The sequence below is a fragment of the Palaemon carinicauda genome, chromosome 1 (assembly GCF_036898095.1).
Source record: "Palaemon carinicauda isolate YSFRI2023 chromosome 1, ASM3689809v2, whole genome shotgun sequence".
NCBI classification, from domain to species: Eukaryota; Metazoa; Arthropoda; class Malacostraca; order Decapoda; family Palaemonidae; genus Palaemon; species Palaemon carinicauda.
This window is the reverse complement of record NC_090725.1, coordinates 132,211,763-132,239,677: the sequence shown is the minus strand read 5'-3', so window position 1 is coordinate 132,239,677 and position 27,915 is coordinate 132,211,763. Positions and strand designations below refer to the sequence as shown.

General features: G+C 45.2%; 1 protein-coding gene across 3 annotated transcripts in view; it reads right to left on the bottom strand.

Annotated features, from left to right (window-relative positions):
• The window catches only part of mRRF2 (mitochondrial ribosome recycling factor 2), a 464,036-nt gene that overhangs the window by 342,027 nt on the left and 94,094 nt on the right, over positions 1 to 27,915 (bottom strand). For all 3 annotated transcript variants that reach the window (XM_068384901.1, XM_068384905.1, XM_068384907.1), the window contains exon 2: positions 27,142 to 27,292. In XM_068384901.1, coding sequence (XP_068241002.1) covers positions 27,142 to 27,272 — 131 coding nt within the window. In that variant the 5' untranslated portion in view covers positions 27,273 to 27,292. The remainder of the gene's footprint in view (positions 1 to 27,141; positions 27,293 to 27,915) is intronic.

Below are 27,915 nucleotides of genomic sequence, written 5' to 3'. Positions count from 1 at the left end.
CCCAAGGGGGCTTCCTGCCCTCCGTCCCTAAGGCTATCTGGACGCAGGGAGGTGCGAATCGTGCCTGGGGCACCACTATTTCCCTACTTGCTTTCGGGAATAGTAAAATACGCATCCTATCATTAGGTAGGTATGGTCCCGGAGAGATCTTCTGGAACGATCTTCCCCAATTGCGTAGTTTCTTACGAGCTGCATCCCTAGACTCCATTGACTTGGGATTATCAAAACCCTCGGACACTAAGGTCCGACAGATATTGCAAACTTGGGGGTCCCAATATTACAGGGATTCGGAAATAATATTGCAGGGGGCATGAAACCTGCATGTATTATGACCGTAAAAGTACTTACTCTTAATATTGCAGAAGACTGCAACACCTGTCATCTGGTGTTCCTCCTGTAAAGAAAGGAAAACAGAATGAGTATATAATTGATAATCTCACAGATAAGCAATATGTAAAAGTCATCTTTTAACTAAAATAGCTTAGGATAGTAAGCTATAAAGGGATAGTGGGAGACACATACTTGTGTATCCCTTGCAAGCAAATGCTGTTACCTCCCCTCAGTATTAACTATAAAGAGATTCCTTTATCAAGGCAACTTGAACGAAAGGGTTCTAACCCCTAGGGGTAGAAAAAGTGTACATTGCCACTGTCCCTTTTAATTATAATTAAAAGGGGCAGTGGCAATGTACACTGTGGGGTAAGGATAACTGATTTCTAATCAGAGTATTGAAGGCATCCTATTCTTTCAATATAGGAACGGTCTCAGCAGAAGCCCGCACAAGGGTACCCAAGATATGTTAGAAATTAACTACTGTATAATCATACTATAGTTTTCTGTTTGCAGTACAGTATATACTATTGCAATATACCGACTACTGTATAATTATATACTGTATTGTAGTTTAGCCAGTGTGCTGACAGTATGGCTAGCATCTGGCGGCACGGTCCAGCCGGCATGACGCAGACTGGACTAGGAAATATAAAAGACATATATTTGTGTATCCTACCCAGCCCATTTACTGTGGCCTTCCCTTCCAATATCAAAATCAAATTGTTTCCTGATCAGGGAAGCTCAGGGATAAGGGTTCTAACCTTTAAGGATAGAAAGTGTACTACCACCGGCCCTTTAATTTATTTAATATTGTAAGGTAAAACGTAAACTGATTTCTAATCAGAATATTGAGGAAATTCTATTCTTTAAATATAGGAATGGTCTCAGCAAACACCTGGGCAAGGATACCCAAGATATATTGGAAGATAACTACTAGTATAATATATACAATAGTTTTCTATCTGCAGTATATACTATACTACAAATATACTGACTACTGTATAAACAAATACTGTAATTCAACCGGCATATAGCTAGCATAGATAGTCCCTGCCGGCACAGCCTGGCCAGCATGCTAGCTAAAAGAGAGAGAAAGCATGGAGTGAAGGACTGCCTTATTACTGTGTATGTATACACTAAATAAGGATGTAAATATCTAATTTACTGCCTTTCCCCAGAAAGAAGGTTCAAATGGAAGGGGAGAATGTATCATTCAGGCTTCCATCCAACCACCAGTACCATCGCCAGCAAGGTCCAGCCGGCACATGGCCGGCAGGCTAGCACCCGGCAGCACTGGTACAGTCGGCATACCGCCGGCTGAGTCAGCACCTGTCTGTGCCGGTCCGGCCGGCATACCACTGGCCAGGCTAGTACCCCAGTAACAGCACTTGTGGCCAACAGGGCAGTCCAAGGGGGGACTGAAGAACCTTGGTGACAGAAGAGAATTCCCACCAACAGCCATCATGGCTGCCGGCAGCCGCCAGCAGCCGTCATGGCCGCCGGCAGATGATATGGCTGCCAGCAGCCTGCATAGCCACCAGCAGCCGTCATAGCCACCGGCAGTTATAGTAAACATGGCCGCCGGCAGCCAACATGGCCGTCGGCAGTCAACATGGCCGCCGGCAGTCATCATGGCCGCTGGCAGCCGGCATAGCCGCCAGCAGCCGCCATGGCTACCGGCAATTGTCCTAGCCGCCGGCAGCTATCATGGCCGCCAGCAATCGTCATGGCTGCCGGCAGCCGGCATAGCCGCAGGCAATCGTCATGGCTGCCGGCAGCCGACCTAGCCGCAGGCAGTCAGACAACAGCAGTTAAGTAAGAGTCCGGCCGGCCCTACAACCCACCGGCAATCAGCGAGATAGCAGGACGACGGCCCAAAGAGTTATGATGGCTAGGCCATCACTAAAGGACAGAAGGGGGAGGGAAAAGGGTCCTGTATGAGGTGTGGAAGGACCCGGCAAGGTTGCCGGTCCTACCACACCCTTAAGAAACTCTGTTTCAGTATCGGTGCCATCCTAGGCGGCAGGAGAGTTTCTATTCTCCAGCCTAGGGTCTGCCAATACAGTTAAGGGGACGGCGACAGTGCCGCCTCCTCTCAACAAAGGAGAAACAGAGTTCCAGTGCCGGCGCCATCCTAGGCGGCAGAAGAATGTCTATTCTTCAGCCTAGGGTCTGCGTGCACAGGACTAGTCTTCTAGGCCGCAGGGAGAAGGTGGCGGCATCATACAACCACTTCAAGTGCAGCCTAGGGAGGGCTAGCCTCCTATGCCGGCAGCCTAGCCAGCAGGGGAATGACTATTCACCCTGCTGGCCGGCTGCCAGCACAAGACTATATACTCTGAGGTTCTGACCGAATCCCAAAACCTGCTATCTGTGGCTAAGGGAAGGGACAGAAAACCCTAGACTAGTCATGCCTGAATGAGAACTCGAGGCACAACCCACTAATGTTGTAGCCTAAGGCTACACTCAGAGGGAAGGAGGGATTACCCTTAAATCTCCACTGGAGACGAGTATTAGTTTATATAATAAGTCTAAGAGATATCTATCTCCGTCAGAATTGATAAAGCGATACACGAGAGTAACCGGGGAAATGTCTGAAAGTACAGTATACTATATCGCCTAGGTTAGGTTACCTAGGCAAGACGAGATCTCGGTTACCTAAATCACCGAACTCTAACTTATATGATCGACATAGAAAAAGGAAAATTATGCATAATATAAATATCTTTACAAGTATAAATTGCCTAAATAGTTTTCATAATTAATTAATCAATGCTATTTCAACCGGGAATGTCGTTCTACTAACTAAATAACACATGCCTAACGAACAACAGCGCCCATGGCGCATCCGGTAACAGAGCTAGCTCCTAATCACAATAAATTACTCTAATTTCACTGTGAAACAGGAGCTAAAATATACACATTGTAAAGAATCAATACTCAACTTTCCAGAGGCGAAAGAAGCTGGAGATTGCATAATAATCCTTGCAGAATCAATCGAAAAGGTTAGATCAACAGGGAATACCACCGTGCGAATTCGCTACAGAATTAGGAATGTCCGCCATCTTGGATATGGCGCCATCTTAATACTCAATAGTAGTATGGGAAGTAGGGTAACCTTGATAACGGCTCCCCTTCAAAAATTGCCACTCTTCCCCCTCGAAGTGAAAACGCTATTCGGGGTGAAGATCGATATGTGTTGTATCAAGATATACGTCCCCTGATTTATGCGATATCCTTAAGAGAATCTTAAGGATATTCGCACCAGGAGTTAGAATTCTGGAGACCTAAAGGTAAATTCTCTGGGAATATCACTGTAGTACATATATCCCTTGGAAGTTACTTTTAGGAACCTTCCATCAGGACGACATGGCTTGAGCCCAAAAAGGGCAGGTGTTACTAGAGGAGTACCTAGAGAACCCGTCCTTAGACCATTGCTGTTTCTGATTTACATTAACGACATACAATTAGGATTAACTAGTAGGACAGCCAAATTTGCTGACAATACTAAAATAGGCATAAATGCTAAGAACTCAGAAGACGTAGAAGCCTTTTTATTATTATTATTATTATTTTTATTGTTATTATTATCATTATTATTATTATTATTATTATTTTTGGGCTCAAGCCATGTCGTCCTGATGGAAGGTTCCTTCAGTAGCTTCCTAAGGGTATATTTGACTACAGTGGATATTCCCAGATAATTAAACTAAAGGTTATCACAGAATTCTAACTTCTGGTGCGAGTACCATAAAGGTTTCCCTCTAGGATATCGTATATCAACAGGGGACGCATATATTAACACGCCACATAGCTATCTGCACCCCATATAGAGTTAACGCTTCAATATGGAAAGGTGGCTGAGTAACTGAGGAGCCATTCCAAAGTTACTCTCATACGTGGCTACTTTTGGTACTCGAGACGTAAACAAACAGGCACCATTGTTAAATGACGTCACGTCCGCCTTATTCTTTCGTTGTAGTTCCTACCTGCAGCTGGCTTTTTCCCGAGTGATTTTCTTATCTGTGTTCATCTTCGCCATGTCTCAGCCTTCAGCCTCGCCTTCTTCTGGAAAGTTGAGTACCAGGTCCTAGTATTGTTTAAATAAGCTCTGGCCGTAAAGTAACTTCTTCTTTTCTTAAAATATTGTGTTTTGTGGCAGAGCTGTGCCAAGACCGGACGCGCCATTTTACGGTGCCGCTGTTCATGTCGCATGCTTTATTTAGTTAGCCAGAACGGCCTTCTCCGGTCCTTTAACTAATTAATATCACTAGTTATTTAGCCTTCATAGCTAGGAAGTAATTATATTATGCGTTAGCGCTCATTAGGCAACCGACGTTTGCCGACCCCATACTAGATCGCTGGCCTAGCCCCTAGACTTGATAGCCTAGTGCTCATATTGCTGCATGATATAATAAGTGTTCCTAAATTAAGTTATGAAGATTGAGGCATTTTAAACATGATATTTTGATTATAAAATAAATTTTTGAATATACTTACCCGGTGAATATATAATAGCTGACGTCTCGGACGGCTCGACAGAAAAACACAAAAACTCGCGAGCGATCGCCATGAAGGTTGCGGGTGTGCCCACCAGCGCCAACTATCGGCCAGATACCGCATATACATGTAAACAGCTCCAGTTCTTCTCATCCCGCTGGGTCTCTATCGGGGAGGAAGGGGGGGCCTTTAATTTATATATTCACCGGGTAAGTATATTCAAAAATTCATTTTATAATCAAAATATCATTTTTAAATATTAAACTTAGCCGGTGAATATATAATAGCTGATTCACACCCATGGAGGTGGGTAGAGACCAGTATTAACACAGTTTACGGCGTATATGCTTAGAGTTTTTGACAGTTTTATCATAACAAAACCCAAATAAATATAGGTACCTGGTAAGGAAGCTGACTCTGACGATTACTCTGCCTTGTTAGTCTGCTTTCCTCACGAAGCCCAGCCATCCTCTTAGGATGCTGAAAGACTCCCAGGAGCTGAAGTATCAAGGGCGGCAACCCATACAACAGGACCTCATCAAAACCCCTAATCTGGGCGCTCTCAAGAAATGACATTTGACCACCCGCCAAATCAACCAGGATGCGAAAGGCTTCTTAGCCTTCCGTACAACCCAAAAACAAGATTAAAAACATTTCAAGAGACAGATTAAAAGGATATTGGAATTAAGGGAATGTAGTGGTAGAACCCTCACCCACTACTGCACTCGCTGCAACGAATGGACCCAGTGTGTAGCAGTCCTCATAAAGAGTCTGGACATCTTTTAAGTAAAATGACGCGAATACCGACTTACATCTCCAAAAGGTCACGTCCATAATACTTCGCAGAGATCTATTTTGCTTAAAGGCCACGGAAGTTGCTATAGCTCTTACTTCGTGTGTCTTAACTTTAAGCAAGCAACGGTCTTTTTCACTCAAGTGAGAATGAGCCTCTCGGATTAAAAATCTAATAAAATATGACAAAGCATTCTTTGACATAGGTAATGATGGCTTCTTAACTGAGCACCATAACGCCTCAGATCCACCTCGTAAGGACTTAGTACGAGCTAAGTAGAACTTAAGAGCTCTAACTGGACACAGTACTCTTTCAAGTTCGTTGCCTACGATCTCTGACAGGCAAGGTATATCAAATGACTTAGGCCAAGGACGAGAAGGCAGTTCATTTTTGGCCAAGAAACCAAGTTGAAGTGAACATGTGGCTTTATCTGTGGAAAAGCCGATGTTCTTACTGAAGGCATGAATCTCACTGACCCTTTTAGCCGAAGCCAAGCACACTAAGAAAAGTGTCTTGAGGGTGAGATCCTTCAGGGAGGCTGAATGTAATGGCTCAAACCTGTCTGACATCAGGAACCTTAGGACCACGTCTAAGTTCCATCCAGGAGTTGCCATACGACGTTCCTTAGAGGTCTCGAAAGACTTAAGGAGATCTTGGAGATCTTTATTATTGGAAAGATCTAAGCCTCTATGTCGAAAGACCGAAGCCAACATGCTCCTGTAGCCCTTAATAGTGGGTGCTGAGAGGGAGCGAACATTTCTCAGATGTAAGAGAAAATCTGCGATTTGGGCTACAGAGGTACTGGAAGAGGAAACAGATGCTGACTTGCACCCGTCTCGAAAGACTTCCCACTTCGACTGGTATAATTTGATGGTAGAAGCTCTCCTAGCTCTCGCAATCACTCTGGCTGCCTCCTTCGAAAAGCCTCGAGCTCTTGAGAGTCTTTCGATAGTCTGAAGGCAGTCAGACGAAGCGCGGGGAGGCTTTGATGAAGATCCTTTACGTGGGGCTGCCGTAAGAGATCTATCCTTAGAGGAAGACTCCTTGGAATGTCTACCAGCCATTGAAGTACCTCTGTGAACCACTCTCTCGCGGGCCAGAGGGGAGCAACCAACGTCAACCTTGTCCCTTCGTGAGAGGCGAACTTCTGCAGTACCTTGTTGACTATCTTGAATGGTGGGAATGCATACAAGTCCAGGTGAGACCAGTCCAGTAGAAACGCGTCTATGTGGATCGCCTCTGGATCTGGGACTGGCGAGCAATAGATTGGGAGCCTTTTGGTCAACGAGGTGGCAAAGAGGTCTATGGTGGGTTGACCCCAAGTCGCCCAAAGACTCTTGCACACGTCCTTGTGGAGGGTCCATTCCGTGGGGATCACCTGACCTCTCCGACTGAGACAGTCTGCCAAGACGTTCAAGTCCCCCTGGATGAATCTTGTCAACAGGGAGATGCCTCGATTTTTTGACCATATGAGGAGGTCCCTTGCGATCACGTACAGCGTGTGGGAGTGAGTGCCTCCTTGCTTGGAGATGTACGCCAAAGCTGTGGTGTTGTCTGAATTGACCTCTACCACTTTGTTTCGAAGAATGCTCTCGAAATTCATCAAGGCCAAGTGGACTGCTAATAGCTCCTTGCCGTTGATGTGCATGCTCTTCTGAACTGAGGTCCAAAGACCCGAGCATTCCCGACCGTCCAGAGTCGCACCCCAACCCAAATCCGACGCGTCTGAGAACAACACGTGGTTTGGGTTCTTGACTGCTAGGGACAGACCCTCTCTCAGACTTATGTTGCTGTCCCACCAGTTCAGGCATGCTTTTACAGGCTCGGAGACCGGGATTGATACAGCCTCTAAAGTCTTGCTCTTGTTCCAGTGAGAGTCTAGATGGAACTGGAGAGGGCGAAGGTGAAGTCTCCCTAGCGAGACAAACTGCTCCAGGGATGACAGAGTCCCTACGAGACTCATCCAACTTCTTACTGAACAACGTTCTCTTTTCAGCATGAGTCGGACTTTGAGCAGGGCTTGTTCTATTCGGGTGGCAGACGGAAAAGCCCGAAAAACTAGACTGCGAATCTCCATCCCCAAATAGAGAATCGTCTGGGATGGAATCAGTTGAGACTTTTCTAAGTTGACTAAAAGTCCCAACTCCTTTGCCAGACCCAACGTCCAGTGTAGATCCTGCAGACAGCGATGACTGGACGATGCTCTGAGAAGCCAGTCGTCCAAGTACAGGGAGGCTCGAATTCCCGATAAATGAAGGAATTTTGCCACATTCCTCATGAGCCTCGTAAACACGAGAGGAGCAGGACTGAGGCCGAAGCACAGTGCTCGAAACTGGTACACCACATTCCTGTAAACAAACCTCAGAAACGGTTGGGAATCCGGGTGTACAGTGAACCCTCGTTTATCGCGGTAGATAGGTTCCAGACGCGGCCGCGATAGGTGAAAATCCGCGAAGTAGTGACACCATATTTACCTATTTATTCAACATGTATATTCAGACTTTTAAAACCTTCCCTTGTACGTAGTACTGTTAACAAACTACCCTTTAATGTACAGAACACTTAATGCATGTACTACAGTACCCTAAACTAAAACAGGCACAAATATTAAAGGCGATTTTATATCATGTGTTTCCTAAACACCCTAAAAAGCACGATAAAAAATGGCAACCAATGTTTTGCTTACATTTATCTCTGATCATAATAAAGAAACAAACTGGAGGTAGAGCTTTGCTTATTACCCAGACATATTTCCAATACTTTTCCCTTACAACTACATCACATCTTCCTACTTTAGATATATATATATATATATATATATATATATATATATATATATATATATATATACATATATATATATATACATATATATATATATATATATATATATATATATATATATATATATATATATATATATATATATGTGTGTGTGTGTGTATATATATATACCTGTATATATATATATATATATATATATATATATATATATATATATATATATATATATGTGTGTATATATATATATATATATATATATATATATATATATATATATATATATATTTATATGTATACACATATACATACCTACATATATACATACATACATATATACATGCATACACACACATATATATATATATATATATATATATATATATATATATATATATATTACTGTATATACTGTATATGGGTTATGGAAAAAATCCGCGAAGTGGTGAATCCACGATGGTCGAACCGCGAAGTAGCGAGGGTTCACTGTATAGGAATGTGGAAGTACGCATCTCGCAGGTCGAGAGAGACCATCCAGTCTCCCTCTCTGACCGCTGCTAAGACGGACTTCGTGGTCTCCATCGTAAATTTTGTTATCGTAACAAAAACGTTGAGCGCACTGACGTCTAGCACTGGCCCCCAACCTCCTGTATGCTTTGGTACTAGGAAGAGACGGTTGTAAAACCCCGGTGATTGAAGGTCCGAGACTTTCACCACCGCTCTCTTCACTAGCAACAGAGACACTTCGTGATGTAGAGCTTGTCTCTTTAACTCCTCTCGATACCTGGGAGAGAGTTCTATGGGAACTGTTACTAGAGGAGGTCTGCGTACAAAAGGTATTTTGTACCCCTCCTTGAGCAACAGAACAGACTCTTGGTCTGCACCCCTCTTCTCCCAGGCCTGCCAGAAGTTGTTCAGTCTGGCCCCTACTGCTGTCTGAGGACGTGGGCAGTCAGACTCTGCCACGGGAGGACTTGGCTCCTCTCCTCTTACCTCTCTTTCCCTCGGCACGAGAGCCTCCCCTGCTGGGAGCTCTGCCACGAAAGGGCGGGATAAACCTAGACGCAGGAGTCTCGATTCTGGGTCTCACAACAAAGGATGAAGAAGGAGCTCCCTTGCGAGCAGAAGAAGCCATAAGGTCATGTGTGTCCTTCTGCACAAGCGAAGCAGCAATGTCCTTAATCAGCTGTTGTGGGAACAAGGCAGCCGATAAGGGAGCAAAGAGCAGTTCCGATCTTTGACAGGGAGTAACTCCTGCTGAAAGGAAAGAGCAAAGGGTTTCTCTCTTCTTCAAAACTCCCGACGTAAAGGTGGAGGCGAGCTCATTGGAGCCATCGCGGATGGCTTTGTCCATACAAGACATAATAAGTAAGGATACATCTTGGTCAGCAGACGAGATCTTCCTACTTAATGCTCCTAGAGACCAATCTAGAAAGTTAAAAACTTCGAAGGCCCTGTATACGCCTTTAAGGAGATGGTCAAGGTCCGAGGAGGACCAACAAATTTTTGAGCATCTCATGGGCAGGCGACGGGGAGAGTCTACGAGGCTTGAGAAGTCACCCTGGGCAGAGGCAGGGACTCCCAAGCCGAGAACTTCTCCCGTGTCATACCAGACGCTCGATCTAGAAGCTAGCTTAAAAGGTGGGAAGGCAAAGGCCGTCTTCCCCAAACTCCTCCTGGTAACCAACCAGTCGCCTAGAGGACGTAAAGCCCTCTTAGAAGAGCGAGAGAGCACTAGCTTTGTAAAGGCAGGCTTGGTAGCAGCTAAGCCTAGCGCAAACTCAGACGGAGGCGAACGAGGAGCAACAGTAACAAAATGATCTGGGAAAAGATCCTTGAAAAACATCATGATTTTCTTAAAATCCATCGAAGGTTGCACAGCCTTAGGTTCTTCTACATCTGATAAAACGTCCAAAGGATTATCATTAGGAGGAGGATCAACAACGTCCTCATCTGAAGGAACCTCGTCCGACAACTGATGAGTCTCAAGCAAGGGAGAGACCTGCCTTGGTGGCAATGCTTGACAAGCAGAGTCCACACGCAAAGGAGCATCAGTAGCAGTCCAGGACGCTACGTCATGTAACTGCTTAACGGACTGACTAGCAACAACAACAGGAGCGGGAGGACGCTCGACTTCAAGTCGAGACTGCCTTGACTGCCTAGATTGAGCAGTTAAAACAACTCTTGACTCCGGTGCTTGACGCTCAACGTCAAAACAAGTCAACTTAGCTGGTTGGCGAACGTCCTGAACGTCAACACGAGCATGCGGCAGCGGCTGAACGTCCACAAGCGGCTGAAAGTCAACACGGGACTGCATCGAGTGAGGCTCCAAGTCACGTGACTGACGTGACTTTGTAACGTCAACGTCAACAGGACGAGCAAAGGCTCGTTTGGGCGGCTGACGGCCAGGATCTCGATCAGCGTAACGGCGAGGATCATCGTGAACCTGCTCAACAGTATACTCCTCCATAAGGGAGGCAAGCTTACTCTGCATATCCTGCAGGACAACCCATTTAGGATCAACGGGAGTCGGTACGGGTCGAGACGATGGTAACGTCTGTGACGGCAAAACATTGCCTAAACTAAGACTCTCGGAGCCCGTGTTACGCTTTTGTTTAGGCGGCGAGCAGTCTTCCAATGACTGCACAGGGTCAGAGCTGTCCCAATGGCTACAGCCAGGACGCTGGACCTGTCCTGAAGGGACTGACTTCCGCTTTAAGGGTCTAGAAACCTTGCTCCACGGTTTCTTACGCAAGAAGCCTTCGGATGACGAGGAGAAAACCGCCTCGCTCGTCTTATGGTAGGGGCGGTCTTGACGAGACACGCCCGAAACCATAGAGGGAACGTCTGTTCGTTGGTTAAAGCCTCTCGTCCCCATAAGTCTTACGACATTACTTCTCCCTGGTGCATGGGAGCTTGCAAGAGGTCTCGGACTAGGCGAACGACAAGCACAAACAGACGAACCCTCGGTCGCAACACTGATAACACTTTGCGCACTAATCACTTTATCCCCACGATTTTCTAATGTGGCACTCTGACACTTTAACATCCGCCATGAGTTGATTACGGTCCGTAGCCAAAGATTCAACTCTCTCGCCCAACGCTTGAATGGCACGCAACATATCCCGCATTGATGGTTCATGAGTGCTAGTAGAAGGTTCAGGCACAACTACTACTGGGGAAGGATTAGGTTCAGGGGCATGGGAGGAGGAAAATTCTAATGATCTAGAGGAACTTCTCCTCACCCTATCTCTCTCTAACTTACGAGAATACTAATCAAACTCTAGCCAGTCGAATTCCGAAAGTACCACACACTCATCACACCGATCTTGGTTGGGACAGCCCTTCCTCCCTGCAACCTAGCGACGTGTCTTTCCAGTTCTCCCTAACCTAGGAGAATGGTTCTCCTGGTTTAGGTTAGGCTCTGGGGGAGATTCTGCTTTATTATAGTTTAGGACAGTACACCAGTGCTGCACCTGATCAGGGCTAACCTATCCTAGGCTAGGGAGTGTTCTCCCCTGCCTTGGTGGCCTAACTCATACAGAGTCTCTCCATACTAGAAAGACCCCTACTCCCCTCCCCTCTCTATCCCTTTCGTTTAGGCCTGCCTACACACACCTGTCCGCTGTCCTACAACTCATCCCTTGGGCGGAGTGGTAGGGTTAGCTTTGCTCCTCTGCTGAGCTGGCCGCTCTGGTACACTTCCCCTTCATAGTGAACTATGGGGGTTGTTGCCGGCGGAGGATTCCCCCTCTTTGAGTGCTCTCTGTCCCTCCCTTGGGTTACCTCAGGCTCCCGGCCATCTGCCGGCCCCCTGCCGCCGGATGATAGGCGTATCCACACCTATCATGAGCGCACTCCCTCCGGAGGGAAGCCGGTGGGGTATAGGATATTACCCTTCCCTTCCCTTCCCTTCCCTTCCCTCCTTACCTTTCTCTCTCTCTATTATGGTGCCGGTCCCTTGCCGCCTCTACTGCCGGCGATAGCCGCGCCACCTCAGGTGACCTCTATTCATAAGATAATACCTCCCTACTAGGGTGACAGCCTGCCGACTGCCGGAGGCTGCTGCCCTCTGCCGGTATACCGCCGACGTCCCGGTTATCTACCCCATACATTTCCCCTAGGATTACCTGGCGACAGCCTGCCGACTGCCGGAAGCTGCCACCCCCTTATCTGCCGACATTGATTGCCGACATTCTAGGTATCTGCCCTATTCATCTTATGAGTTGAACTATGGTTCACCATACCGTCAGCCCGCCGGCTGCCGAAGCCCGCCGCCCTGCCGGCGACCCGCCGCTGTGCCGCCGGTCGCCCCCTTGGTGTCTTCCATCTCGGTCGCTCAGTGTGTTCTCCTAGATGATTTCACCTTGCAGGACCGGTTTCCGGCTTTCCGCCGGTCTGCCGGCACCACCCTATGAGGCGCTAATGGACATGCACCCCTTCCACGGCTGCCGGCACCACGCCGGAAGTCAATCCGATGCAGCCGGATAGCCCGGCCACCTCCCTGTTGATATTGTTATACCCTCTGATATAGTGACTATGCTGTACGGTTGCACGTTACAACATTTCCAGCATACTCTGTGCTTCTCAGTGCATTCTCTTGCCGGAACCTACCTATTACCAAGGGGGTTTATCCTATTTTCCACCTCTCCCTCACTAGGTTCTGAGTGGTCTCAGATCCTTTTCTACTCTGTGGACAATTCCTTTAAAAGGAGGCCTAACTTGGCTCATCCATACAGATTTCTACCTCCTTTAGAACCCTCGGGTCCTAAGGAATTGCCTACAGATAAGGTAGCGGTAACCGGCTGGAAGGGATTCACAAGTATGTGTCTACCTACTTCCTTTCCTGCTCATCTATCCTGAGCATATAATTTATATGCTATATTACGGATTAAGTTATTCTTAAGCCTAGAGTAATGTAAGTCATACCTATGCCTTCCATGTACTCATGATCTCTTTCTTTTACAGGAGGAGTATATGAAGTGTGAGAGCTCCTTCTGCGGAGTTAAACGCCCGGACTTCTACGGGCACAAGGCGTGCCGGACCCACGCCCCCTGCGTCGCCAAGAGAGGCGACCTTAAATACTGGGATCTGCAGAACTGTCCGATCTGCAAAAGTCTCCTAGATGACGCGTTCAACAACCCTCCTTCCACGAAGGTACGGGACACTGCTAAAGAGAAACTGCGCAAATGGGTGTGCGGCTTCCAAAAGAACGCCTCTGGACCTTACCTTCCAAACGAAGATATGAGGGCCTTGCTTTTCCCGAGAGCATCCAAGGACTCTGTGATCCCTCAAGACCAGATTCCCACCGTCCAACTGGTGGTCGAACCCGACGTCGTTATGGCGCAGACACTCCGTACGTGTCACATCAATTCCGACGAGGTGGAGCGTATGTCGGAGGTGTCCGAAGGTACGGAGAAGACCCTCATGGGAGAAGAGCTCGACTATGAGGAAGATCAGGTGGAATACCCTGATTCGGAGACCGCGGTCGCTCCAACACCCCTGGTAAAACCCGTAGTAACCGAGGAACCCGTTCCCTCTACCTCCACCGCCTCAGAAACGTTACCATCTGCCACCCAAGAGATCTTCCGGATGCTGGAGGCCCTTATGGAGAAGAAGCTCAGGGAGACTCAGGAGCAGTTCCGGATTACTCTCATCGGCTTCAAACAACCGAAGAAGATCTCGGTAAAGGACCTCCCTCACTGCTCTGAGTCTAACCCATGGAGGTACACCGAGCATATGCCAATCACGACTGGCAAGATCTTTATAAACGACAAGATTGGTTCTGTCCTCCTGGAAGAAGTGGAATTCTTCCCAAATTTCGAGGCGTATCCGGACTGTTACGTCCAACTCAGGTCTGAACCAGCCTCAAAAGAAGAGACCGAACCAAAGGAAGTGATCGTGTTCGATCTCGCGAAGGCCCAAGCCATGCTGGCTCACTCAATGAAGAGTCGGGGTTTCACCAACTCCAAGATGCCAGCACTGAGCAAAAAGCATCCGTCCTTTATTGCTCCAGCTACTGCGACATTCCCCTTTGTAGAAAAGGCCTTCCAAGCAGTTATGAAGGCGGTGGAAAAAGGTAAACCTTGCCCTGCACTGGAGGAGTGCAGACCCTTCTCCCTCACTCTTCCCCCCAATGATAGGTACTGGAAAGATATCCAGTTCACCTTTACGGTTGGGAAGTTGGAACCTGATGTGGCTGGTCGCCAGTTCAACGAGGACCTCCCACGACTGAACGACCATCTCCTTCGTCGGGAACAGGACACCAAGGAGAGACTTGCCGCTTCTCTGTCACATCAGATACAGCTAGAAGTCATGGCCGGGGACACTAGGGTCCTAGACTTGTATATGGTCCTAGCGAAGTCACACCTAGCAACTGTGACAAAGGACCTGTATAGCTTTGTTAAGGCTCGCAGAGCCTGTAGAGAGTTCGTGTTCGCCAATGCGACGGTGAAACACGAACCCCGGAAACTGATTTCCTCCAACATCTGGGGTAAACATCACTTCCCGTCAGCCTTGGTGAAAGAGATAGCGGACAAAGCCGCCACGGAGAACCAGAACCTTCTCCACAAGTGGGGCATGTCCCGAAAGAGGAAGTCCTCTCAGGACAAAGGCCCTCAGCCTAAGAGGAAACCCTCCAAGCCTAGGCCCCAGCAACGTCAACCAAGACACCAGTTTCCGGCTCCCGCTGCTCCCCAAGTGTTGCACAACCACAGCAGACCTTTCAACTGTTCCCCCAGCCGGTGGTGTCGCAGTCACCGGTCTTCACCCCTGCCTACGAGCAACATTCCACTACCTTTCGTCCCAGAGGTAGAGGCTCCGGCAGAGGCTCCGGCAGAGATTCTTCTCGCTGCCCCTCCAGAGGCAGAGGGGGAAGGGGAGCTAGCGGCCGAGGTGGCAAACCCTCGGGACACCAGAAGCAATGAAGTGCTTCCGGTGGGAGGAAGACTCCGCCAATTCCAGGATCGTTGGACCTTCAATCCTTGGACACACAGCATCATCAAGAACGGACTGGGCTGGAGCTGGACTCAACCACCCCCATCCTTCCAGCAATTCTTACAACCGTCGACCCCCCTCTTGGAAGAATATGTCCTAGAACTCTTGAACAAGAAGGTGATCAATAGGGTAAAGTCAACCAGGTTCCAAGGAAGACTCTTTTGTGTTCCCAAGAAAGACTCAGACAAACTCAGAGTCATTCTCGACTTGTCCCCTCTCAACAAGTTCATTCCGAACAACAAATTCAAGATGCTGACTCTTCAACAAATAAGGGCCCTACTGCCTCACAAGGCCTACACGGTCTCCATAGACCTGGCGGATGCCTACTGGCACGTTCCAATGAACCACTACGCTTCCTCCTACCTAGGATTTCGACTCCAAAGGAAAAGTTACGCATTCAGGGCCATGCCCTTCGGGCTTAACATGGCTCCAAGAATCTTCACCAAGCTGGCAGACGCAATCGTCCAACAGCTACGTCTTCAGGACGTCCAAGTGATGGCCTACCTAGACGACTGGCTAGTCTGGTCGACATCGCCCGAAGATTGCCTGCGAGCCTGCAACAAAGTCACCCAGTTTCTAGAACATCTGGGTTTCAAGATAAACACCGAGAAATCTCACCTCACTCCAGCTCAGAAGTTTGAATGGTTAGGAATCCATTGGGACCTTCAGTCACACCGCCTTTCCATCCCACTGAAGAAAAGGAAGGAAATAGCAGGGTCTGTCAGGAGGCTTCTAAAATCCAAACGGATCTCAAGACGCCAACAGGAACAAGTTCTCGGCTCCCTACAGTTCGCCTCAGTGACAAACCCAGTGCTACGCGCACAGCTAAAGGATGCCGTGGGAGTCTGGAGACGTTTCACATCCATCACTCGAAGAGACCTCAAGAGACGGCTTCCAAACAGACTTCGCTCACTTCTAAAGCCGTGGTTGGAAGCAAAGGCCCTGAAAAGGTCCATCCCTCTTCAACACCCGCCTCCATCGATCAACATCCACACAGCCGCCTCTCTGGAGGGTTGGGGAGGTCACTCCCAACAACAGCAGGTTCAAGGAACATGGTCTCCCCTCTTCAAGACGTTTCACATCAACATCTTGGAGGCCATGGCGGTTCTTCTCACCCTGAAGAAACTTTCCCCGCCTCCCTCGATCCACATCCGTCTGACTCTGGACAGCTCGGTGGTAGTCAGATGTCTTAATCGCCAGAGCTTGAGATCGCCCCAGATAAATCAGGTGCTTCTACCCATCTTCCGTCTGGCGGACAGGAAGAAATGGCACTTGTCTGCAGTTCACCTACAAGGATTCTGCAACGTGACAGCGGACGCTCATCAAGGACAAACCCCATAGAGTCGGAATGGTCTCTAGACGCAAGATCATTCTCCTTCACCTCTCGCCAAGTCCCGGAACTTCAGAGCGACCTCTTCGCAACGAGCGACAACAATCAACTTCCTCGATATGTGGCCCCTTACGAGGACCCCAATGCAGAAGCAGTGGACGCCATGTCCCTGGACTGGAACAGATGGTCCAAGATCTACCTGTTCCCTCCACCCAACATTCTGCTGAAAGTCCTCTCCAAATTGAGAACCTTCAAAGGGACAGCAGCCCTAGTGGCTCCCAAGTGGCCCCGGAGAAATTGGTATCCCCTGGTCCTGGAGCTGCAGCCCAAGCTGATCCCCCTGCCGGGCCCAGTTCTCTCCCAACAGGTACAGAAGTCGACTGTCTTAGCTTCATCACTGAAAGTCAAGGACCTTCATCTCATGATTTTCTATCCCTAGCCGTGAAGAAAAGATTTGGGATCTCGAAGAATAGTTTAGACTTCCTCGAGGAGTAAAAAACAGAGTCTACCAGAAGGCAATACGAATCTTCCTGGAGAAAATGGGTTTCCTTCGTCAAGGCAAAAAATCCTACGGAAATCACCATTGATTTTTGCATGTCCTTCTTCATTCACCTTCATGGACAAGACTTAGCGGCCAATACGATTTCCACTTGTAAATCGGCCTTGACTAGACCACTCCTATACGCCTTCCAGATTGCTTTGTCTAGCAAAATCTTCAATAAACTACCAAAGGCAGGCGCTAGACTACGTCCAGCACCTCCACCAAAACCTATCTCCTGGTCCCTGGATAAAGTGCTCCTTTTTGCCTCTAGTCTGGACAACGATTCTTGCCCTCTGAAAGACCTGACTCAAAAAGTTATTTTCCTTTTTGCTCTCGCCTCGGGAGCCCGAGTCAGTGAAATAGTGGCATTATCAAGAGAAGAGGCCCAAATACAGTTCGCCGACACGGGGCAACTTACCCTCTTCCCCAACCCAATGTTTCTCGCAAAGAATGAACTACCCACCAAGAGATGGGGCCCTTGGAGAATCTGCCCCCTGAAGGAAGATGTCTCTCTATGCCCAGTGGAGAGTCTTAAGGTCTATCTTCGAAGAACTTCAGACTTCGGTGGAGGACAACTCTTCAAAGGAGAAACCTCGGGTAGTGACCTGTCACTGAAACAACTACGAGCAAAAATCACCTACTTCATTCACAGAGCGGATCCTGACAGTACACCCACAGGTCATGATCCTAGGAAAGTCGCCTCTTCCCTGAATTTCTTTCAAGGAATGGATTTCGTAAGCCTCAGGAGTTTTACAGGCTGGAAATCATCGCGCGTGTTCTTCAAGCACTATGCGAAACAGGTGTACGAAGTGAAACGATTTGTGGTAGCCGCAGGTAGTGTAATGAAACCTGCTGCTTAAATCTGCATTGAACAGCGAGTTATTTCGGGACTCTAACTCTACGGGTGCCTGTGTTGACCCTATCGTGATACATAGTGATTCAATGGACACTTGGTGTTTCTAATAGACTGTTCTTCATCAAGGTGAAATGTCATAGAATTTTTGCACGTGTGCCACATGCTCTCGAGCATGGAGTGTTAATTGAACTCTAAAAAACTGGCGTTCCCCCGGGAACTTGTGTTTAAGGAAAAATTTTTTTTTCCTTTTCAGACTCAAGATCACCATCTCTTCAGTAATTCTATGTGCATTATTTATTATTATTGTAAATAAATTCTATAATAATTATTGTAATTAATTCTATAATTACTTGCAAACTTAGAAATAAAATGTCTACAGTGAACCCTCGTTTATCGCGGTAGATAGGTTCCAGACCCGACCGCGATAGGTGAAAATCCGCGAAGTAGTGACACCATATTTACCTATTTATTTAACATGTATATTCAGACTTTTAAAACCTTCCCTTGTACGTAGTACTGTTAACAAACTACCCTTTAATGTACAGAACACTTAATGAATGTACTACAGTACCCTAAACTAAAACAGGCACAAATATTAAAGGCGATTTTATATCATGCGTTTCCTAAACACGCCAAAAAGCACGATAAAAAATGGCAACCAATGTTTTGTTTACGTTTCTCTGATCATAATGAAGAAAAAAACGCATATACACATCTGTGTATAGGTTAGTTTTTGCATCGATTATATTGATTATTCAGTACAGTATGTTGATTTTGTTATTACCAATGTTTTACTTAATTTTTCTTTGGACTTCCAAATTAAATATTTTTCTTTATGACGCCGCCTGAAACAACGGCGTCATAAATTACGCTCAGTAAACAAACGAAGGCATTTAACGCGCATGATGAAAGTGATAAATAATGATATTACAGTAAAAGCTTTTAGAAAATATGTTATTACAAATATTATTTACCGTATCTATATAAAATCATACATACGTAGCAAAGCAGGAAAACAATTTACGAGAGAGAGAGAGAGAGAGAGAGAGAGAGAGAGAGAGAGAGAGAGAGTTGTTTTACATACGTAAATGTAAATTTTAAACAAAAAAAATAGCCCCATTTCATATAAAATAGGTTATTACAAATATTTTACTTTATCATATTACAGTAGTCTATATAATACTGTAAAGTTCAGTACAGTATGTTGTTGTTATAGTCGTGGCGATGAAATTCTCACGAAACAAAAACACGGCATTCAATTACAACAGCTGATTCTCTCTCTCTCTCTCTCTCTCTCTCTCTCTCTCTCTCTCTCGTGTTATACAATACTTACATATAGATGAAGAAACTAAAATTAGTTTTCTTAGTGTCAATTAAATACGAAATGAAAAAATTATGCCGAGTTTACATCCAATTCAATCGTTGCTAAAAATACGGCATCCGATTTCATCAGCAAACCACTATTTTTTGGGAAACATCATTTTATTCTAGAAAATTGCTACTCGGGTTAATTACACATTAAGAAAGCGTGTACTTTTGTTTTTAAATTTCGGGTGTGTTTTAAAAATCGAGAGTATTGTTGACTTCTTTTTGTTTTACTTTTGGCTGTGATTAGATCAGCTGACGTCTAGCTGCCGCTCCTGAGAGTGTACGAATACACTAACAAAGTATCGTTTATACCATTTCTTAACTTATTCAAACTGTCTACAGTATACAGTTGATATTACATAAGCACCAATGTGTTATAACCTATCAAATTTTTTTGTTTATTACATTTAAATCAACACACACACACACACACACACACTCTCTCTCTCTCTCTCTCTACCTCTCTCTCTCTCTCTCTCTCTCTCTCTCTCTCTCTCTCTCTCCTCTCTCTCTCTCTACCTCTACCTCTCTCTCTCTCTACCTCTCTCACTCTGTGGGCTACGTTTCACTACCTCCCATTCCTTACCTCTCTCTATCTCTCTAACAAATGATATCTTTGTTGCTCCTCAAAGTTTCATTTATATTGAAAATCAATCATGATTCAATTTTCCTTACTTTTTCCAATCTCGTACCATCAGTCACATCGCGGTATTTTCGAAATTTCCGTAAAATCCGCGATATATGTATATACATGCGTTATGAAGAGCTAATAAAACCGGGGGTAAAAAGTAAATATCAGGAAAGGTTGAAAATGGCATATGATGAGGTGAGAGTAAAAGAAACTGGTAATTTAGAGGAGGAATGGAAGTTAGTAAAAGAAAATTTTGTTGGGATTGCAAGTGATGTATGTGGCAAGAAGGTTGTTGGAGGCAGCATGAGGAAGGGCAGTGAATGGTGGAATGAAGGAGTGAAGGTGAAAGTGGAAGAGAAAAAGAGGGCTTTTGAAGAATGGCTGCAGAGTAATAGTATAGAGAAGTATGAAAAATATAGAGAGAAAAAGGTGGAAGTAAAGCGGAAGGTACGTGAGGCAAAGAGGGCAGCTGACCTGAGGTGGGGTCAGGGATTGGGTCAGTCATATGAAGAGAATAAGAAGAAGTTTTGGAAAGAAGTGAAGAGAGTAAGGAAGGCTGGCGCAAGAATTGAAGAGACAGTGAAAGATGGAAATGGAAGGTTGTTAAAAGGAGAGGAGGCAAGGAAAAGGTGGGCGGAATATTTTGAAAGTTTGCTGAATGTTGAGGATAATAGGGAGGCAGATATAATTGCTGTTCCAGGTGTTGAGGTGCCAGTGATGGGAGGTGAGAATGAGAGAGAGATAACAATAGAGGAAGTGAGGAGAGCACTAGATGAAACGAGAGTAGGAAAAGCATCTGGTATGGACGGTGTGAAAGCTGAGATGTTGAAGGAAGGGGGTGTGACTGTACTTGAATGGTTGGTGAGATTGTTTAATATGTGTTTTGTGTTGTCAATGGTACCAGTAGATTGGGTTTGTGCATGTATTGTACCACTATATAAGGGTAAGGGAGATGTGCATGAGTGTTGTAGTTCAAGAGGTATTAGTTTGTTGAGTGTAGTTGGAAAAGTGTATGGTAGAGTACTGATTAATAGGATTAAGGATAAAACAGAGAATGCAATCTTGGAAGTACAGGGTGGTTTTAGAAGAGGTAGGGGTTGTATGAATCAGATTTTTACAGTTAGGCAGATATGCGAGAAATATTTAGCAAAAGGTAAGGAGGTGTATGTTGCGTTTATGGATCTGGAGAAGGCATATGATAGAGTTGATAGGGAAGCAATGTGGGATGTGATGAGGTTATATGGAGTTGGTGGAAGGTTGTTGCAAGCAGTGAAAAGTTTATACAAAGGTAGTAAAGCATGTGTTAGAATAGGAAATGAAGTGAGTGATTGGTTTCCGGTGAGAGTGGGGCTGAGACAGGGATGTGTGATGTCGCCGTGGTTGTTTAACTTGTATGTTGATGGAGTGGTGAGAGAGGTGAATGCTCGAGTGCTTGGACGAGGATTAAAACTGGTAGGCGAGAATGACCATGAATGGGAGGTAAATCAGTTGTTGTTTGCGGATGATACTGTATTGGTAGCAGACACAGAAGAGAAGCTTGACCGACTAGTGACAGAATTTGGAAGGGTGTGTGAGATAAGGAAGTTGAGAGTTAATGTGGGTAAGAGTAAGGTTATGAGATGTACGAGAAGGGAAGGTGGTGCAAGGTTGAATGTCATGTTGAATGGAGAGTTACTTGAGGAGGTGGATCAGTTTAAGTACTTGGGGTCTATTGTTGCAGCAAATGGTGGAGTGGAAGCAGATGTACGTCAGAGAGTGAATGAAGGTTGCAAAGTGTTGGGGGCAGTTAAGGGAGTAGTAAAAAATAGAGGGTTGGGCATGAATGTAAAGAGAGTTCTATATGAGAAAGTGATTGTACCAACTGTGATGTGTGGATCGGAGTCGTGGGGAATGAAAGTGATGGAGAGACAGAAATTGAATGTGTTTGAGATGAAGTGTCTGAGGAGTATGGCTGGTGTATCTCGAGTAGATAGGGTTAGGAACGAAGTGGTGAGGGAGAGAACGGGTGTAAGAAATGAGTTAGCGGCTAGAGTGGATATGAATGTGTTGAGGTGGTTTGGCCATGTTGAGAGAATGGAAAATGGTTGTCTGCTAAAGAAGGTGATGAATGCAAGAGTTGATGGGAGAAGTACAAGAGGAAGGCCAAGGTTTGGGTGGATGGATGGTGTGAAGAAAGCTCCTGGTGATAGGAAGATAGATGTGAGAGAGGCAAGAGAGCGTGCTAGAAATAGGAATGAATGGCGAGCGATTGTGACGCAGTTCCAGTAGGCCCTGCTGCTTCCTCCGAGGCCTTAGATGACCGCGGAGGTAGCAGCAGTAGGGGAGTCAGCATTATGAAGCTTCATCTGTGGTGGAAATGTGGGAGGTTGGGCTGTGGCACCCTAGCAGTACCAGCTGAACTCGGTTGGGTCCCTGGTTAGGCTGGGGGAACGTAGAGAGTAGAGGTCCCCTTTTTGTTTTGTTTCATTGTTGGTGTCGGCTGCCCCCCAAAATTGGGGGAAGTGCCGTGGTATATAGATAGATAGATGAAAAAAATCCGCGAAGTGGTGAATCCGCGATGGTCAAACCGCGAAGTAGCGGGGGTTCACTGTTTTTATTTACCATGTGCGTCTCCTTTCGCTCCTATTCTTTATTAAGAAATATATGACTGTTATAGTTTCATTTACCCCCTTTCCTCTAATGATAATGAGAATGATATAAGTATCTTATATTGTATACTCACCTAATGACATAATAATGTTCCTACACGAATATGAACCTTCGATCTGTCTCGGAGACCGGCATGATCTCTCCAACCAGGTGAGTAGTTCTTTAACCGATCACTTTGAGATATCCCTCTTGTCCACCAGGACTCCCCTGCCAGGGGGGCAGGAAGCCAGAACATCATAGAAACTCTGGTAAGGATATCTACTAAGAATGTCACAGTCTCCACGGTCGCCAGACCATAGGAATATTGTTCGAAGACCTAGGCACTTGGATTGGGGAAAAATCCACGATACATTAATTCTCTGGTACACTTCCATCAGGACGACATGGCTTGAGCCCAAAAAACGGATTTTGAGCGAAGCGAAAAATCTATTTTTGTGTGAGATAGCCATGTCGTCCTGATGGACCCACCCGTCTGTTCCAGTTCAGCCTTCCAGGCCCCTCCCTGACATACTGTATCGCGGAGATTGGCAGGAACTGAACGTCGGAATAAGACGGACGTGACGTCATTTAACAATGGCGCCCGTTTGTTTACGTCTCGAGTACCAAAAGTAGCCACGTGTGAGAGTAACTTTGGAACGGCTCCTCAGTTACTCAGCCACCTTTCTATATTGAAGCGTTAACTCTATATGGGGTGCAGATAGCTATGTGGCGTGTTAATACATCGTCCCCTGTTGATATACGATATCCTAGAGGGAAACCTTTATGGTACTCGCACCAGAAGTTAGAATTCTGTGATAACCTTTAGTTTAATTCTCTGGGAATATCCACTGTAGTCAAATATACCCTTAGGAAGCTACTGAAGGAACCTTCCATCAGGACGACATGGCTATCTCACCCAAAAATAGATTTTTCGCTTCGCTCAAAATCCGTTTATTATTATTATTATTATTATTATTATTCCTATTATTGAAAAACAGAAAAGAGGGCTTTTGAAGAGTGGCTGCAGAGTAATAGTGTAGAGAAGTATGAAAGATATAGAGAGAAAAATGTGGAAGTAAAGCGCAAGGTAAGTGAGGCAAAGAGGGCAGCTGACCTGAGTTGGGGTCAGGGATTGGGTCATTCATATGAAGAGAATAAGAAGTTTTTGGAAAGAAGTGAAGAGAATAAGGAAGGCTGGTTCAAGAATTGAAGAGACAGTGAAAGAGAGTGAAAGATGGAAATGGAAGGTTGTTAAAAGGAGAGGAGGTAAGGAAAAGGTGGGCGGAGTATTTTGAAAGTTTACTGAATGTTGAGGATAATAGGGAGGCAGATATAAATGCTGTTCCAGGTGTTGAGGTGCCGGTGATGAGAGATGAGAATGAGAGAGAGATTACAAGAGAGGAAGTGAGGAGAGCACTAGATGAAATGAGAGTGGGAAAAGCATCTGGTATGGATGGTGTGAGAGCTGAGATGTTGAAGGAAGGGAGTGTGACTGTACTTGAATGGTTGGTGAGATTGTTTAATATGTGTTTTGTGTTGTCAATGGTACCAGTAGATTGGGTTTGTATGTGTATTGTACCACTATATAAGGGTAAGGGAGATGTGCATGAGTGCTGTAATTCAAGGGGTATTAGTTTGTTGAGTGTAGTTGGAAAAATGTATGATAGAGTACTGATTAATAGGATTAAGGATAAAACAGAGAAAGCAATCTTAGAAGTACAGGGTGGTTTTAGAGGAGGTAGGGGTTGTATGAATCAGATTACATTTAGGCAGATATGCGAGAAATATTTAGCAATAGGTAAGGAGGTATATGTTACGTTTATGGATCTGGAGAAAGCGTATGATAGAGTTGATACGGAAGCAATGTGGAATGTGATGAGGTTATATGGAATTGGTGGAATGTTGTTGCAAGCAGTGAAAAGTTTCTACAAAGGTAGTAAAGCATGTGTTAGGATAGGAAATGAAGTGAGAGATTGGTTTCCGGTGAGAGAGGGGCTGAGACAGGGATGTGGGATGTCGCCATGGTTGTATAACTTGTTTGTTGATGGAGTGGTGAGAGAGGTGAATGCTCGAGTGCTTGGACGAGGATTGAAACTGGTAGACGAGAATGACCATGAATGGGAAGTAAATCAGTTGTTGTTTGCGGATGATACTGTACTGGTTGCAGACGCGGAAGAGAAGCTTGGCCGATTAGTGACAGAATTTGGAAGGGTGTGTGAGAGAAGGAAGTTGAGAGTTAATGTGGGTAAGAGTAAAGTTTTGAGATGTACGAGAAGGGAAGGTGGTGCGAGGTTGAATGTCATGTTGAATGGAGAGTTACTTGAGGAGGTGGATCAGTTTAAGTACCTGGGGTCTGTTGTTGCAGAAAATGGTGGAGTGGAAGCAGATGTACGTCAGAGAGTGAATGAAGGATGCAAAGTGTTGGGGGCAGTTAAGGGAGTAGTAAAAAACAGAGGGTTGGGCATGAATGTAGAGAGACTTCTGTATGAGAAAGTGATTGTACCAACTGTGATGTATGGATCGGAGTTGTGGGCAATGAAAGTGACGGAGACAGAAATTGAATGTGTTTGAGATGAAGTGTCTAAGGAGTATGGCTGGTGTATCTCGAGTAGATAGAGTTAGGAACGATGTGGTGAGGGTGAGAACGGGTGTAAGAAATTAGTTGGCAGCTGGAGTGGATATGCATGTGTTGAGGTGGTTTGGCCATGTTGAGAGAATGGAATATGGCTGTCTGCTAAAGAAGGTGATAATGCAAGAGTTGATGGGAGAAGTACAAGAGGAAGGTCAAGGTTTGGGTGGATGGATGGAGTGAAGGAAGCTCTGGGTGATAGGAGGATAGATGTGAGAGAGGCAAGAGAGCGTGCTAGAAATAGGAATGAATGGCGTTCTATTGTGACGCAGTTCCGGTAGGCCCTGCTGCTTCTTCCGGTGCCTTGGATGACCGCGGAGGTAGCATCAGTAGGGGATTCAGCGTTATGAAGCTTCATCTGAGGTGGATAATGGGGGAGGGTGGGCTGTGGCACCCTAGCAGCACCAGCCAAACTCGGTTGAGTCCCTTGTCCGGCTGGGAGGAACATAGAGAGGAGAGGTCCCCTTTTTTGTTTCATTTGTTTTATGTCGGCTACCCCCCAAAATTGGGGGAAGTGCTTTGGTATATGTATGATGTATGATGTATTATTATTATTATCATTATTATCATTATTATTGTTATTATCATTATTATTATTATTATTACTTGCTAAGCTACAACCCTAGTTGGAAAAGCAGGATACTATAAGCCCAGGGGCTCTAACGTAAAATAGCCCAGTGAAGAAAGAAAAAATAGGAAAAATAAAACATTTTAAGAACAGTAACATTAAAATAAATATTTCCTATATTAACTATAAAAACTTTAACAAAACAAGAAAAAGAGAAATAAGATAGAGTAGTATGCCCGAGTGTACCCTCAAGCAAGAGAACTCTAACCCAAGACAGTGGAAGACCATGGTACAGAGGCTATGGCACTACTCAAGACTACAGAACAATGGTTTGATTTTGGAGAGTCCTTCTCCTAGAAGAGCCGCTTACAATAGCTAAACAACAATTACAGTGCAGCAGTTAACCCCTTGAGAGAAAAGAGAGGATCTAATGAAGCTAGAAGAATGGTCCAGAAAATGGCAAATGCCTTTCAACTTTGGGAAATGTAGTCATGCACATAGGATATAGTATCCCAGAATCAGATTACTCACTCCTGGGTAATGAAATAGAAAGTGTCGAACAGGAGGAAGATCTCGGTATTGTCATCAGCAAGGATCTGAAGATTCTAACGAAGATGAGGGTAAGAAGGAGTCACTTTAAATTGGTCTTTTACAGGGTTGTGGAAGCCAATGATGACACTCCCACAGGGTAAGAGGCCACAGGGGACTCTTCAAAGCAGCAGAGAAAACACTACCAGGTGTTATGTCCTTTGGAGCCTCCGGAGGGGTTGCAAAGACACTACAGGAGTAGAAAGGTACAGTAGCACTCCTCTCCTTACAGACTTAGCAACAACACGATAACCTGTCTGCACATCTACAGTTCATTTAACAAAGGAAAAACTAAAGCTAACAGCCAGCAAGTACATCTGTGCAGCCTGCAGCCAGTCAAAAGGGGAGGAGCATTGCTAACTTTTGGGTGTGAGGGGTAACTACAACCAATTTGGTAAAAGTTTAACAGCTATTCAAACTTCATTGAAATTTTATTCCTGTTGAAAGACAATGGTTTATTTCAGTAGGAACTAATTATATTTTGCATGTATAAATCCCTCAAGAGAAGCCCAAAAATATTTTCCAATTTGTTTTGACTAATTATTCTAGCTTATATCAAAACTATTTTCCTTTATTCAAGTTTATAGAGATGAACTTACTTTGATATTCCTGTGGAGAAGCTGTGCCTTGTAGTGTGATCTTGGTATTTAACATATTTCCATATTGAATAGGATAAGGAGTTCTGTTTTTTAACCAGATTAAGAATCCTCATCCTAGTAAAGATATGCATTTTGATTTGACTAGGGTCTTCTGTCAAGAAATAGATTAGTATAGATTTAAATATCAATAACTTACTAAAGTATATAAAATATCACATATTTTTAAATCACTGTGTTTTTCCTAAATATACAAACCTGAATCCTTTAATAGGAGTATGAGTTCAATGTAGCTTAATGGCCATTAAACTTTTCAATGAGGTAAACATAGTTTCCTGCTGGGTAGTAGGTAGCTACCCCCACCCCTGAATGGTAGAGACATCTTCACTTTGACTTTTGACCTGAAACTTGCAGGGTAGTTGAAGTGGGTGGTGTAACTTAATCGTCTCATGTTTGTATGGGTAGGAAAAATACAGACTGATTTGAAAATGATAAATTTGAAAGTAATTTGTATTTTTCCTAACGATACAAACCTTGAGCTCTTTATAGAAAGTATACTTTCGGCAAAGCAGGAAACTAGCCACAAAACTCTTAGCAAGGAATAATTACCCACCGGTAGTTAATGGGGGGTAGGGGTAGTACTGGCTACCCCGCTTACACACACACACACACACACACACACCTGTACTATATCACCCCATTTGATTGCAGGCAAGACTTGCAGGGGGATACGTAATGGCAGGCCAAATCTGTATGAAGACCTTGAGGTTTGTTTCA